The 16,901-nt window shown below is 36.3% G+C and overlaps 1 protein-coding gene across 11 annotated transcripts in view; it reads right to left on the minus strand.

The window, feature by feature from the left end:
- The window catches only part of CDC42BPA (CDC42 binding protein kinase alpha), a 345,992-nt gene that overhangs the window by 12,887 nt on the left and 316,204 nt on the right, over positions 1 to 16,901 (minus strand). For 10 of the 11 annotated variants that reach the window (XM_049868063.1, XM_049868062.1, XM_049868070.1 and 7 more), the window contains 5 exons: positions 16,111 to 16,704; positions 14,126 to 14,223; positions 10,686 to 10,770; positions 7,228 to 7,351; positions 6,381 to 6,498 (listed from right to left, as the gene is read on the minus strand). In XM_049868063.1, the coding sequence (XP_049724020.1) occupies positions 6,381 to 6,498; positions 7,228 to 7,351; positions 10,686 to 10,770; positions 14,126 to 14,223; positions 16,111 to 16,704 (1,019 nt within the window). Of the gene's footprint in view, positions 1 to 814; positions 1,001 to 6,380; positions 6,499 to 7,227; positions 7,352 to 10,685; positions 10,771 to 14,125; positions 14,224 to 16,110; positions 16,705 to 16,901 lie in introns of all 11 variants that reach the window. The other variant, XM_049868072.1, reaches the window with a different exon arrangement.

Genomic DNA, 16,901 nt, shown 5'->3' on the forward strand with positions numbered 1-16,901 from the left:
GACTATGGCTTTTCAGCTTTAACAGTCACCAGCTCTCATCCCACGGCACAGCCCCTGGTAACCGAGGCATGAGGCTGGTGAAAGGGGCCGCAGCAGACGCCATGGCCCTTCATTCTGTGGCACACTTTGATTTTTTTCTGTTTGATTTAGTTTTCTTATCTTGAGTCTTGGTAGTAAAGGCATGTCAGCAGCTCAAAGATTAGTATACCCTCTTGTAATTTTTCCTGTTACTAATTAATAGCATCATGGAGATTTTTAAGCATTTCACTGCAGATAGAAGATAGGTGGGTAGGCCCTACAAACTCTTTAACCTCGCTAGATATTAAAAAAAAAAAAAAACAAAACCAAACTTCTCTGAATTGAACTGGTTATAGGGTAATGAATAGAAAAAATTCAGAAATTCTGGGAGCCTGTTATTATTATTATTTTTTTTAACAGAATAAAGGGCCACTCAGGGGTTATTTCGTATGATGGTATCTGTAATAGAAAATACCATGGTGAGAAAATCTTTCATTAAACATAGAAAAACCTCCAATATTGTTTCAAAAATAAAACAGAAATTCTCCCCAGTCCTCCATCTTCTTTCTTAAAAGAAGAGGGAAAAAACAGAACTTGAGGAAAAAGAAGAAGGAAAAGGAATATAAAGAGAGGAGGAGGAGGAGGAGCAGAAATTTGGCAGAAGAGAAATAGGCCAAAGGAAAACATTCACAAAATGGCGCCACCTCAGCGATGTTACTTAATTACTTAGTAAGCCAGGCAATAGGAAATCCATATATGGTTAGTAAAAGTTACCACCTGACTCAGCTGTTCATACCCTCAGAGTCATAAAGCTTGGTGTACCAGGGACAGAGCGTAGAGACGGGGAATATTCAGGGTTTATGGAATCAGGAGAGAGAAATTTTTCGGCAGAATTAACAGTCATGTGATAGATGTGCTCAAAGTTGATCGGAGAGGAGATCAGACTGGAGTGATGATGAGGGGATGAATAAGGGAAACCTGGCTACCAAAAACAACAGAAAGAAGAAAAAAAGGTAATAAGGTAATGAAAATGGATTCACTGGTTACATGTGACGTCAGACAACATGCATACAGGAAAAATGAGGTACTGGTACTCTCTTACATCAGAACTGAATCCTTACTGAAATACTTGTAAGTCTTAGAAAGTTAATAATTCTCTTGCCAGTTACTTAAATAGCTGATTTGCAAAAGATTATTCACCTTATAAAACTATTCTCCTTCATCACTATAGTTAAGTGAGCAAAAACTGGACTTTCAGAGATGCAAGAAGATTTTCAGAGTTTATTTAGTTCAGTATTTTCTTGTACGATATGATCAAAACATGGCAAAAACCTACCAAAAACATTAAGGATAGAAAAAGCAGGGAACAGTTAAAGAAAAGGGCAAGTGAACCTACAACTAGCTTCTACCTAGGCGTGCTTTTTAAAACTGTTTCTTTAGAAATCTGAAACCATATAAAGCCATTTCCTGATATTTATAAGACCTGTGATATGTGTTTGCTCTGACTGATCTTATTTTCCCTTTAACAAGCATAGTAACAGAGGGAATATGGGAATTACTGGCTTACCTTTAAGCAGCTCAAGCTTATCGCCACTTAGATACCGAAAAGAACACATTTGTTCTTACCAAGGAAAAAACCATGCCTTCTTCCCTTTGATGTTCAGATGTATTTTTTTAAAAAATGAAATTACAGAAAAAAAAGCTTTAAAACCAAGAACACTAGTTTTTCAGATAAAATAACTTCTGAATACTTGGGAACCACCACTTGGTGCACAATCACCTTCTCCTAGGGGAATTTTCCAGGTTTAGTTCTTGAACAGTAACTATGTTTGCGGCAAACACCCTCCCATCCCTTCACTAGGGGCAGAGGTTGGATAGCTTGCTGGAGGGGAGGTTGTATGAACCCAGCATGACATTCATCTTCTCTTGAGCTGAGAGGAGCTTGCTTGGGAAACAGCGCTGGTAAAGTAGCTAGGCTTCAAAGAAAGGTTGCTCTGTAAAGCAGTGTTTTTAATTTAAGGATAGGAATGAAATCGGTACTTTCCAAGGTTGTTTCCAGAAAGAAAATCATCGATGTAAAGGTTGTAACTTTGATTTAAGAAGCAAATTACTTCTGAAAGCCTTAAGAGGTCATTGAGCTGGAAATTTTATCTTTATTAGCCATTTTAGCTAAGGGTAAAAAACTTACATGTAACTAAAATAACTAACCAAAAAGCTAGGAGAAATGTAATGTGCTAAAAATAAATCTTCTAAGGGTAAAATATTATTCTTCCATTCAACTAGAAAAAAAATTTGTCCTTTATTGCCAGCATCTACTAATGAAAAAAAGGTACTAGATTAAAAAGGATTCAAGAAAATGAATACAGTCTGTATTTCTATGACAGACAGGCCATCATACACTAATTGCTTATATTCTCTTGGCTCACCAAGACGCACATAAGGGGTTCATATCTGATAGAGGAGGTAAGGAAAAAAAAGACTCTCTTAGCCTTACTCTGCCCCTTCTATATTCAGGAGGCAAACAATTCTATTTCAGGATTATTTTGGTACAAAGGAAACAAACTTCTAAAGGCATCCAACAAATTCTCTAAGCTTATAAGTATTTCACAGGAAAGCAACACTGATCTGAATATGTTAAAACATAATATCTATGGTACATGCTTTTTGCACAGATGACAACACGTGGCTTTGGTATTTGGAAGCTCTTCTTATATATGTTAATATTAGATGAATTTAATTCATCTTCATTTTGGGAAATAGTTCATTAAGTAAAGATAATTGTATTTCAGTGGCAAGACCATATTAAAATCTGAGCCTATATTAAAATATTACAAGCTTTTAAGTAAACTGATACACACACAGGTTCAGACATGTACATTATTTTTTTTTCTGGACATGCATATTATGTTGTTGTTTATCAATGTCTACTCTGAGACAAGCATGATTCTGGGCACATAGCAAGTGATCGAAACATTTTTTTTTTCCTCCTGCAAAAGATGTTTAAATTTTTTTTTAATTGTAGCTTTAACTGAAAGTTTACAGCTCAAGTTCGTTTCTCATACAAAAATTTACACACACGCTGTTACGTGACCCTAGTTGCTCTCTCTATAATGTGACAGCACACTCCTCCTTTCCACCCCAGATTTCCCGTGTCCACTCAACCAGCTCCTGCCCCTTTCTGCCTTCCATCTCGTCTCCCAACAGAAGCTGCCCATTTAGTCTCATGCATCTACTTGAACTAAGAAGTAACACTCTCCACGAGTATCATTTTATGTCTTATAGTCCAGTCTAATCTTTGTCTGAAGAGTTGGCTTCAGGAATGGTTTTAGTTCTGGCTTAACAGAGAGTCTGGGGGCCATGTCTTCCAGGGTTCCTCCAGTCTCAGTCAGACCATTAAGTCTGGTCTTTTTACTAGAATTCGAGTTCTGCACCCCACTTTTCTCCTGCTCCATCAGGGACTCTAAGTTGTATTCTCTGACAGGGAGGTAGCTGGGCAACATCTAGTTCTTCTGGTCTCAGACTAACCAAGTCTCTGGTTTATGTGGCCATTTCTGTCTCTTGGGCTAATATTTTCCTTGACTCTTCGGTGTTCTTCATTCTCCTTTGCTCCAGGGGGGCTGGGACCAATTAATGCATCTTAGATGGCTGCTCTCTAGTTTTTAAGACCCCAAATGCCACTCACCAATGTGGGCTGCAGAACATTTTCTTAATAAACTTTGTTATGCCAGTTGATCTAGATGTCCCCTGAAACCATGGTCCCCAGACCCCCGCCCCTGCTACTCTGTCCCTTGAAGTGCAAAACATATTTTTTAAATGATTGAATAAATGCCTAGGGAAAATTCCAGCTTATATGTCCTTTGCTAGTAAAAAGAAAAAAAGTCACATGGAAATAAATTATGTCTGGGAAGAACAGAAATTCAGACACACAATGCATACTACATGTACAGGTGACAAGTTTACAAATGTATACCAACTTCTTATCTCCGGAAATAAAAATGTGCTTGCATGCTACGAAAACATTAAAGGATTGGAAGGAATGTTAGAAACTAGATTAAAATTAAACAGGGCAAAAAATCACCTGAGTTAATGCTAAAAAAAATCAATGGGGGTGGCCATAAGCTAACAAAATCAAGTGACAACAAATATGAAAGATCAAGAGGTCTAATCATGTTATGGAGTCAGTTGAGGGGTGAATCTTTGGAAAATACTATCTGGACTTGTTTTGCTCAGTAATAAAGGCTAGGCCTTATTTTGGTGAGAGGGTGAGGAGAAAAAAGTAAAGAAGGAAGGGACATGTTCATAAAAACTGCTTGCAACGTTTAAACAGACATTTTAGCTTCCGGGCGCACAGTCTTACTGTATATGAATGCCCGAATGAACTCGGAAACATGAGCAACTTGATTTTTCACCTGGTTGTAGAATACCAAGCAGAGAAACACGTCATTAAATCCTGAAGCTATTTCCATTTAAGGAAAATACTGTAATGTGAGATACGATAGAATTTCTAAAAACAGGTCTACAACTCTTCTTTTTATGTGATTGGAATATATGAGATAAAAAATATGTCTTTTTGTCCACCAAAATAAAGCAAGTGTGAAAGAAATTTTAACTTTAAAAGGACAATACCTATTTGAAACCTTGGTAACTACTGAAATAATTTTATATCTGTTGTTATGTTCCTTTGCAACATATGTATTTGTTTGAAATTTATATTCCTCTGTAACACTCACCACGTAACACTCACCTCATATCAGGTATTAAAAAATATTTACTAACTAAATTTCAAAAGTTTAATTAAAACAGTACATAACACTTAATCTACCAAGTATGACCTATAAACATATTCACTGTTTTCACAATTTAAAAAAATCTCTCCATTAAGGTATTTTGTGCCTGACATTGTAACTTCCACAAGGAAAAAAGACAGCAGCTTTGGACTGTATGGTTATGTTTACTTTTGAGAATAAAAGAAAACCAGACAAATGTTCAAATGAGAAAATAAAGGAGAGAAATCTGAAATCTCATTCCCAAGAAAAAGCTGAAAAAATAGCATAGTTTTTAAGTATGATGGATAAGTAATGCAGTTTCAATATTTTATATACTTAGTTTTAATTACTATATCAAGATTAGCTATAATTTAGTTTTTGAAATATTTATTTATATTTACCTAGTACAGCTAATAAATATCACCATTCCAAAAGGGTAAATAACTATGGGGAGTGATCTGAACTCCTTAAAGGAAGGACTATTACCATAACATATAATAATAATGTCCCTGAGGATGATGAAAAGAATGATGACAATAGGAATGCTAGCTTCACTCACAAGCAGGGCCAGCTGGCTAAGTGGGGTATGTACAACGAGGAGCTAGACGCAAATGGATGCAGACTTTTTTTTCTTCCATGAAACAAATGCAAAGCTTCCTTTAAAAGCTCAATCTTTTTATTTAAAAAAAAAATGTAAGCACTGCACATCTAACTATGTTACCTATAATCTTCTCTGTGTCATGATAGATGTTTACATCTTCTATATCACAGCAGAGTTGGCAGTGGGTAACTGATAGACTTTCTCAGAAGGAGCTTTGGGTCAAGATTCACAAATCCTCCTCCAAATGGCCATGGTCTATAAACTATGCTTAAAATTCTGTGCAACATTTAGCTGCTATCACCACTTACCAAAAGGATCATATTAAAGTTCCAGTAGTTTGCTGAGAATACTATGATACTGAAATGTTAAGTATAAATGGAACTTGGTCATTAGCTAATGCCACTCATCTTTTTAATCTCAACACAGAAGCTCTGAGAATCCAATCCTATACTGTAAAACCCAACAGTTTTCCTATGTTGTGCTTTTTTTTTTATATCAGAGTGACAAGAAAACATGTTTGGAATTGGGCAAAGGAAAAATATTTAATTTCACAAGCAGCTAAGAGGTATGACCATTAATGACCAAGCTAATGTGGTTCCCTGGAAAAATAAAGACAGAGGCCGAGTATGTGTACTGAACTGCTAAAACTTAAGTGACATTTTAGTGATTTGGTAACCAAGTTCTGAATCTTGGCATAGAACCTCCCCGAGCCCTGCAGTTTCTTCCACCAACAACATTAAGTCCAAGTTCGGGAGATGTTTGTAAGGCTTGGAATTAAAGAACTCAGCTTCGTTTTTTTTTATCAGGTTTTGACAGATGTCTATGTTTTATGTTTTTCTAATCAGGTGTATCATCATGCATCTTACACACGTTATGATAGACTGAGATAAACCTTCCCTCCTTACATTAAATGTCTTTTTAAATTATCACACACATATCAATACCATTTATTCCTAGCTCCATTCACGTTCACATCCACTCTTCATTCCTCTTACCATGGGCAGGTCTTTTAGAATCTGTATTCCATCTCCTGGACCCATGTGTGCTATGTGGTTAAAATTAGTTGGGTTAGAAATTAATTTGTTTCTCATTTCTGGATCTCGTAGCATCTCTCTGTAAGATAAAACATCTATTTAGATACTTTTTCCATGATCTACCTAGATAACTCAGAGGAAAAAATAATTGAGCATACTTTATTATTATTTTTATTTCTATTAATTTTTAAGAAAAAAATTTATAAAAAATAAAAATGTAAAACCACATTAATAAGGATATATTTAAAAATAATAGAATATACTTAAATTCACTTCCTAAGAAAGTTTTGTTTTAAAATTTAAATAAAAGATTTTATAACTTTTGGTGGGAAAATAGAGTTCTTTTAATACGTAGACATTACAGAAGCTCTATTCTATTTTACAGATAATCCTGACCATTAATGTATAACTTTTAAAATAACCGATAACCTTTTAGATATGTTTTTATATGTAACGAAATCCTATTTCTGTTGCTCTTGAGAGAACTGTTTATCTGAACTTCTTAAACATATGCAGGTTTATCACATGCACAGATATATTCTGTGTTTATTTCATAGAAACACACACATTCCAAAAAGTAATACTGTTCCATATACGTACAGAAATGAACCAAATATGGTGCTTTGATCCAGTGCACATCACATTCAGAGACTGAGAAGTCATGGTCACTGTTGGTTTTTGACACCATTAATTAAAGAGATTTCTCAGAGATCAAATTTTCCTTCCAAATCGAATGCAGTCTTACCATTCAATAGCCCTTCAGATGCTACAAGCACGTACAGATGATAAATATAAATTAAATATCTACCTCCTCTGTTGCATCCTTTCCTCTTCTGGGACTCTGAAGGAGTAACGCCGCTTATTGTTAATATTTCTAACCATTTGTTTCCGACTATTATCTGAAGTTTCAGGAACTACCAGCTCATCTCCTTCTATTAAAAAAATAAAACCACAAAGAACAATCATGTTTTTTAAACTGCCAAAATACTTTGTACCCAGTAATCTCCAAAGCAATACAAATGTTAATCAAGTGTACAAGTATAAGGAGTTCAGATTTTTAAAAGCTGTGGCGATACAAGCAAGAATCATCAACCAACTTATGTAAACAGGTGTATGCTGAAATAAAACATGGCTATTTTTACTTTTTGTTGATTTTAAGCATAAAGTGGGACAATTTTGCTCAAAGAAAATGTAGTTGCCTTGGTGCTCTGTCACCGTGCCGTGCCACCCACCCCCAACATTTCTACACTATGGCCTCTCTCCTTCCAAGTGTTGGTTTCAATGGCTGTCGGGTGTTAAAAGCGCCTATTGTTTTGCTGCACAGTAAACAGGCATCAATGATAAACTAGCCATGTATATAATAATAGTTAAAAATTACTTTTACATAATAAAATGTTTCCTTTATAAGATGCAATCTACAAAATGTGGAGAAAGGAAAAGGAATTGTGCCCCCACTGCCTTCCTTTACCACAATAAGAATCTGTCACTGTTTCTACTCTTCTGTCTTGGGGATGGATGATACTTAACCATGTAAGCGCAGGAACCCAGTGTCCATCCTATCCTTTTAGTGACTTAGAAGTCAGTCTGCCAACCAGGGGCGCCCAAACCACGCTGGGCTATGTGAATATACTCTAAGAATAAAACAGACAAACCAACCAAAAAACCCAACCCAGTGCCGTCGAGTCGATTCTGACTCATAGCGACCTTATAGGACAGAGTAGAATTGCCCCACAGAGTTTCCAAGGAGCACCTGGCGGATTTGAACTGCTGATCTTTTGGTTAGCAGTTGTAGCACTTAACCACTACGCCACCAGGGTTTCCAAAACAGATAAAGGATCCATGTAACATGTCAGGGGATATCACTCTCTAAATAAGGAAAAAGAGAAAAGCCAATCTTTAGAAATTTTTAATAACCGAAATGCTGAAATGAAGAAAAAGAGGTAAGAAGAAGCCAAGTGGAACTGTAGGGCAAACCAAAGTAGATGATTAGTAAAAAAGTTATTTATTTTCCTTGTAGTGTAATAATATAGCTTAATCAGATTGCTTTCCTGACAACAAACATTAAAAGAATGGAATTTTAAAAGGAGATGAGAACGTGAGACATAATTTTGGCATCTGGGGTTTGTGAGGGTAGAGCAGGTCTTGGTGAGTTTTGGTGGCAATGGGAGATTTTGATAAGCCAAAGGGAGCATCTGGAGCTCCTGAGAGATGAAGGAGGAAGCAAGAAAGGGAAAAGAAAACACTTCTTGGAAATGGGGTCTCCTATTCTTTCCAAAAGACAACTTATTTAAATTTTGTCAGGTCTCCCTTCCCCCAGCTCTAGCTCTACTCTTAGCCTAGAACGGAAAGATGAAAGCATGGGGAAAAGACAAGTTGGAACAGGTTTTGTCCCCTAGACACAACACTGGGCATGAACATATTTTATGGCCAATGCGGGCCTGCACAGTGAGAAGAGGGTGGATCCAATCTCACAGAGGTTTGGGGTCCTCTCTAAGAAACAGAAATCAGAAACAATGGAAGTGAGGGGCCTGAAACGTAAGCTTCATTGGCTTCATGACAAATCCATCTCTGAGTGGGAATCATTTCTTAAACCTGAATATCTTTTCTCGAGTCTAGCATAGGACTTCTACTATATTAACCATCCGTACACCAAAAGACCTCCAGTTCTAAGAAGATGTGGCAAATTACCAAACTGGAAATCAATTTGTATATTTTAGTACTTTAAAAACAAACAAAAAGCACCTAAAAAACAACAAAGACAACCTTTGATGGATATTTTTTTCTGATAGCTGAGCACACAAATTTATTGGTGGAATGTGGAGGAAAAAAAAAAGCATAAAAATACACAGTTGTTGTTGTTAGGTGCTGTCGAGTTGCTTCCTATGTACAACAGGACAAAACGCAGCCCGGTCCTGAGCCATCCTCACAATCGTTGTTATACTTGAGCCCATTGTTGCAGCCACTGTGTCAATCCATCTTGTTGAGTGTCTTCCTCTTTTTCGCTGACCCTCTCTACATAACCAAGCATGATGTTCTTCTCCAGGGACTGGTCCCTCCTGATAACACATCCAAAGTACATGAGACAAAGTCTCACCATCCTCCTTCTAAGGAGCATCTGGCTGTAATTCTTCCAAGACAGATTTGTTTCTTCCTTTGGCAGTTCATTCAAGTATATTCAATATTCTTCACCGATACCCTAATTCAAAGGCATCAATTCTTCAGTCTTCCTTATTCACTGTCCAGCTTTCATATGCATATGAGGTGACCAAAAACACTACAGCTTGGGTCAGGTGCATCGCAGTCCTCAAAATGGTATCTTTGCTTTTTAATGCATTAAAGAGGTCTTTTGCAGCAGATTTTCCCAATGCAATATATCGTTTGATTTCCGGACTTGCTTCCATGGGCATTGATTGTGGATTCAAGTAAAATGAAATCCTTGACAACTTCAATCTTTTCTTAAATACATAATACATTATAAGAACATCTGCATTAAATATTTCACTACAAGTGATCAGATGTTTACGAATCTCTGTTACGTAGAAATTTGTTGCTAAGACACAAGAATAACTATTATATAGAAGAGGTCATTATAACAGTATTTGTCATAAGTGAAATTTTAACTGTTTGGGCATACTCTGACTGGCAAACAACTTACTTCCCTGAATCAATTACACGTGGACAGACTCACTGGCTGGGGAATCATCACCTCATGACTTCGGTCACTGACCAACTGCCCCTCTCTTCTCTGAAGCATCCAGGGTTCCCATTTCCTCTGCTGATTCTGGGCACTCCTGTGGCTTTCCTCTTTCCTGCTTCTTCCCATGTTGTCATTAGCACTTGAGAAGTTCTAAGCCCCATGCCTTGGCAGGAGATGTGTTTCTGAAGTCCCAATCTGGAACTCTGGATGAATGTTCACAGTTTTAGTCCTACAGATTTTGGTAGGTTCTACAGCATCGAAAGTACAGAAGATATACACAGCTACATTTGCTCTTCTTACCTATGTGCCCTGCAGAAAAATAATGGTTATGCTAGAATCAAACACTTTGCTTATATAGCTAGGTAAGCTTAAACAGAATGACTTTCTGTCTAGTAGTTTGTTTTAATATTTTAAGAGAGCACGAGAGTGGTAAAGATCACAGACTCTGGAGTAAGGTACACCTGAGTTTAAATTTGGTCTCTGCCCCTTATTACCGATGTGACCTTGGACAGTAAGCTTAGAGAGACTATTTCCACTGAAGAGCCTTATTAATATGTGTATTTTCTTACCTGCCATCTTATTTTTGAAATATATTAATCTAATTGTCTCCAACCCTAGAAGATTTAATGATCCTTCACTGTTTAAGGGTCGAACCTAAAATAACAAAAAATAAAATTAATATTTGAACAAAACCTTTAAAAATTAAACCATGAAGTTTTTGATCTATTTATAAAGCACAAAATATTAAGGCCTTTTCATTTATCCTTCTACTTCAAAATATAGCCCTCTCAGAAAATCAACAACACAAAAAATAACATTAATTCTTACTGGAAAGTTATAAAATTATCTAATTTGAACAAAGTTATGATAACATTTTAGAAGAATATCCTATGCAAAAAAAAGTACTAAATAGAAATATATTAAACTTTACATTTGACTTTTTAAAGTTATTTATGACCACATAAATATACTAAAATGATATCAACATAGCCGATTTATGAATTCTTATTATCAAAAACTAAACATACACATATTAAAAAAAAAAGAAATCAAACCCACTGCCATTGAGTTGATTCCGACTCATAGCGACCCTATAAGACAGAGGAGAGCTGCCCCATAAAGTTTCCAAGGAGCACCTGGTGGATTCCAACTGTGGACCTTTTGGTTAGTGGCTGTAGCACTTAACCACTATACCACCAGGGTTTCCATACACATATTAGGTAGGTGAAACTGCAGATCACAGGGGAAAGGGGGGGCTATAAATAAATGCTGATGGAGCAACTGATAATCCATATGGAAACCAATGAAACTGGATCCCTACTTCACACAATATACACACACAATCAATTCTAGATGATTAAAGACATAAATGTAACAGGCAAAACTTTAAAACTTTTGGAAAAACATAAAGGCTCTATCTTTTATGACCTTGAGGTAGGAAAAAAGTTTCTTAGGTAAGAGACAAAAAACTAACCAAAGGGATAAAAAAGGTACGTTTAACTACACTGAAATTAGTAACTTCTGTTTAGAAAAAGGCATCATAAAAAATAGATAGGTTACAAACAGGGGAAAGATTTACAACACCCATTACTAATTCAATTTCCATAAAATACAAAGAATTCCAATAAACCAATAAGAAAGAGATGGCCAATCCAATAGAAAAAGGGGTAAAAGGCATGACCAGGCATTTCATGGAAGAAGAAATATGAATAATGAACAAGCATAGATACCTGAGGAAATGCAAATTAACACTTCAGTGAGACAATACTTTATTTACAAAAACTTATAAAGTTCAGGGTTTCAGATGTAATCCCTGGGTGGTGCAAATGGTTAATGTGCTCAGCTTGCTAACCGAAAGATGGGAAGTTCAAATCCACCCAGAGGCTCCTCAGAAGAAAGGCCTGGTGATCTGGAAAAATCAGCCACTGAAAGCCCCTGTGGAGCACAGTTCTACTCTCACACACGTGGGGCTGCCATGAGTTGGAGCTGATTTTGATTCCAACATTTTTTTTTTTTTAATGAAGTCTGACAACAGCAAGTGCTAATGAGGATGGGGGTCAGTAAGAACTCTAATATACTGCTGGTGGGAGTAGCAACTGGTACAGTTACTTTGGAAAATAATAATGAAGACGTAGGTCAGTTAAGTACTCTTACATACTGCTGGTGGAGTGTCAACTGGTACAATTACTTTGGAAATCACTATCTTGTAAAGCTGACAATTGGATTCCATGTGTCCTATCAGTTCCACTCCTATGCATAAGACTTAAAGAAACTCTTCAACATATGTACCAGACATACGTAGATGTTCACGGCATCATTGTTCATAATAGCAAAAACTTGGGAAATAATTCAAATGTCTGCCAATCAGAGAATGAATAAATAAACTGAGATATATTTGCCCAACAGAGTATTTCATAGTAGTGAAAATAAGTAAACTTTTATAATACATGTAGGAACATGGATGTATGCCAGAAACACAGCAAATGAGTGAAGAACACCAGATAGAAGATGACATATGACATAACATTTTTATAAAGCCCCAAGCCAAGCAAAACTAAGCAATATATTATTTAGGAATTTTTAAATATGCAAAAAATCTGTATTTTAAGAAAGGCAAGGAAATGACAGACACAATTGAGAAGAGTGATTTCTCGGGGGGAGGTCGGGGTGTGGAGCAAGGGAGAACTGCACACAGAGATGTGGTGATACCGGATCCTGGTAAGGTGCTGCTCTGTAGTCAGGAGGTAGGTTTACAAGTGAGCTATCCATTGTTACACATCAAAATGTCGCATATTCTTTCATACATGTATTCCCAAAACTACATGATAAAAATACACAGAAAACTAATTGTGACCAGCCCGAATTTCCAAACTGGAGGAGCATATTCTAACTGCTTCATGTAGTGTGGCAGTGTTTACAAGAGTTTTTTTCACTGCTGATGTGGTTTAAAGAACAGGGAGGTATTTGAAATGTGATTGTGGCTACTTTCTTTCACGTTCATCCTTCTATACCTTGATGCTTCAACTAATGCTACATGCTATATATAGTATACATATTTTTATAAAACTATTCCTCTCCATCCCTGCAAAACAGCAGTCTATAATTGCAAAAATCCCCTATATGTTATGAAAACATAAAAAAAAAACCAAAACCAAACCCGCTGCTGTCAAGTCGATTCTGACTCATAGCAACCCTACAGGACAGAGTAGAACTGCCCCATAGAGTTTCCAAGGAGTGCCAGGTGGATTTGAACTGCCGACCTTTTGGTTAGCAGACATAGCTCTTAACCAGGGTTTCCTATGAAAACATAACCAGACCAAACCCAGTGCCGTCGAGTCGATTCCGACTCATAGCGACCCTATAGGACAGGGTAGAACTGCCCCATAGAGTTTCCAAGGAGTACCTGGTGGATTTGAACTGCCGACCCTTATGGTTAGCAGGCATAGCACTAAACATAAAGTTAAAGGAAAATATTATGTTATATTAGGAGTGTGTGCAAACTTTATTTTTAAATCATGAGGCACTCATACACAGCTTTGGTTCTAAGTTTAATCACTTCTCCAGCCTGTGAGATCTGTCCTCATAGGATTAAAAACTGCATACCAGTATGTGAAAAACAGGTATAATTAAGAATAATAATATATGCCCTCAGCGCTCCTTAAACCCAAAATGGAAGATAACACTGACATTGTAAACTGTAGGGTATATTCTAGTTGTTTGTTATGAAAACAATTGTACTTATGTAACAAAACAAATGTAACATAAATATAACATAACGTAATATAAAACAATATATGTTATATTAAATATAATACAATATAAATATAACAGAATAAAAATAGTGCGATTTTTGTTTTTATTATTTCTACTTTCTTATTCTTAGCTAAATCCCAAATTACCAAACCATATGCTAGAAAATGTTGAATTACTGAAAAATAGCTAAAGAGTTGTATTAAAATCTTCACTTACATGCACCCATTCACTTAGGTGTATTTTAATCTTAAATTACCTTTTTTAGAGGGAGAGTCTGGATCCATTCCATGGAGTTCACATCAAAGATATCAACTGCATTTTCACTATATACGGAGAGATACGGTGCATTGTAACCTGGGAGAAGGGAAGGAGGAAATAGCCTTGCAATTATTTTAATTATTAAACCCAAAACATTAAAAAAATCCATTAAATAATTATAGAGTGAAGTCTCACCAAAATTCTACTGACATCATACAGCAGCCACATCGAAACATTTTTGAAGTAGACAGAACATAAATCACAAATGAAGAATTGATATACTGTGGATCAGACTGTGTAGCCATGATAATATGTAAAGCTTCTGTTAATATCAAGGGTTTAATATTCCCTTGCTAAAAGCTAGTTTTATAAAGAAATTTCATTACACTTTACAAAGGAATTTCATTACATTTACAAAGCAGAGTAGTCTTTAGGTAAGAATTCTAGTCTCAGTTATGAATGTAAGAGAATGCATAGCACAGGGTAAGTGCTCAATACATAGCTGTTGAAAGAAATAATGAGTATCAACAGATGGTGACACAAGTAAACAGATTAAATTCTTACCTAAATTAAGGTCATAAATTAAACTATTGGCAGAGCTATTCATAAAAGCCAGATATTTCAATTTTTACTCCACATTAAAAAACCTGTTGCTGTCAAGTTGATTCCAACTCATAGCGACCCTACAGGACAAAGTACAGCTGCCCCATAGGGTTTCCAAGGAGTGGCTCCTGGATTTGAACTATCGACCTTTTGGTTAGCAGCCTAGATCTTAACCACTGTACCACCAGGGCTCCTACTCCACATTAGAAGTCTATAAATAGTAATACAAATTATCTGACTAGGTTACACAGAACAGCATTTGTTCTATGTATGCTGCCATACATGTGTATATATTTCAGAAGAAACAAAACATTAAGAAGAGTTAAGTCAGGGTGGGTAGGAAGAGGGGCATTCTTCTTTTGTTATTTTAATCTAGATTTTCTAATTTTTCTGTAATAAGCATGTGCTGCTCTCCTGAACCTTCTTCCTCCAAACCTTTAACTGGGCTGCACCCAATCCATCCCGCCTCCTTCTACCTCTTTACAGTGGAAGAGCTTTCATTCCTTCTGCCCCAAATAATCTTCCCACCTGTTTTCTGAGTTCCATCCTCTCTGCCCTTTTTGGGGTCTTACTCTATTTCCTGTATCTCCCACAATCTTTCCCTCAGAGTTACCTAGTGGTTCTTTCTCTTTAGCATTTAAACGTATTCAAGTTTCTTCCACTAAAAACAAAACATTTTGGATTAGTTACTTGTCCTATGTGTTTCTACAGAACTCTGTATCACTGCTATCACAGCACTTATATTCTATGGCAACTACTTATTTTATCAGGAATCTTTTGTACTGCATTGCATGCTCTGTGAAAGCAAGACTATGTCTATTTTGTTTACTGCTATGGCTCATACAGTGACTGGCATACATTAAGTATTCAATAATTTATCAGTGTCTGAATATTTCTTCAAAGAGTGAAATAAGCAATCTAAAATTTCTATCTAGATAAAAAATGTAAAAATGGAATAATGCTTCTTATAGATGCTACATCATATACCTATACATAACTGATTGATTCACTTAGTAACTACTTCTCCAGAATAAGTCCTATCAGTTATTAATGAGTGCAAACGCTGTATTTTTGGCAACCAGGAAGATAACTGGGTTATTTCAAAATACAACCTGGGTTCAGAATCCACCTAAGTAAACATTCCCTGCAAAGATTAGCTTTAGTCATGTGCATGCTAATGCTGACCCTGTTGGCCTAGGCCTACCTACATTATGGTTACCTTACGTAAAGACACGATGAATACTTTACGAAAAACCTTAAGGATGGCTTAAAAAAATAATAACCTGTTATTAACAATGACTAAATTTAGGACATTAAGTGGAAAGAAAAAGAAAGGAAAGAGACAGGAAGCTAAGACAGCCAAAAGTAAGAGAATCTTACAACAAGAGGAAGGATTTGCTGGCCACATCAATTCCTGTTGTCTGGATCTTCGGCCCTGGCAGTCAGTGTATATTCCAATGCTGTTAAAACACAGCAGGTATTCTTTACTGGAGATCTCAACTGCGCAGATAGCATCCATTGGTTGATGGGCAATAAATGATAGCGTGTGGTCATTTGAATGGAGCATACTGAATGGACTTCCTTCTCCATTCAAAGGGTATCTTAGAAATCCTGACTGGAATCCCACACAGAGTTGTTCACTGAAGATTGCCATCCACTGGACATTATATGGGACTTGAATTTCCTTAAATTTTCTGTGACGGGTCTTGCTCTGAAATAGTTCATAACAGAAGACCTGTCTTTTCATAGCCACACACAGGCATGTAAGAGCTCCATGGCGGACCTTTCCAGAAGTAATGGTTTGACACCCTTTAGTTTCTGCTAGTTTGTAAAAATCAGTCTCTCGCCCATCCAAAGCTGACATGGGAAAAAGTCGTACGTGACGATTTCGTCCTGAGATCACAGCAACAAGCTGATCATTTGGAATGAGTTCAATCTGATGAATCTTCTTATTGTCACCAACTCTAATAATTTCTACACACAGAAACAACAATACATCAAATGCAAACATTTTATTAACTTAAATATCCCAATTATACACAAAAGAATATGTCGGCTTATAATAAAGACAGAGATACACATGCAGAAGAATAAAAGAGCAGAAACCATGTAGAGAAAAGAGAAGATAATTGAACCCATTATAAGATATAAAATAATTACTGTAGTAGGGA

This window comes from Elephas maximus, chromosome 24, assembly GCF_024166365.1.
Source record: "Elephas maximus indicus isolate mEleMax1 chromosome 24, mEleMax1 primary haplotype, whole genome shotgun sequence".
In the NCBI taxonomy this organism is placed as follows: Eukaryota; Metazoa; Chordata; class Mammalia; order Proboscidea; family Elephantidae; genus Elephas; species Elephas maximus.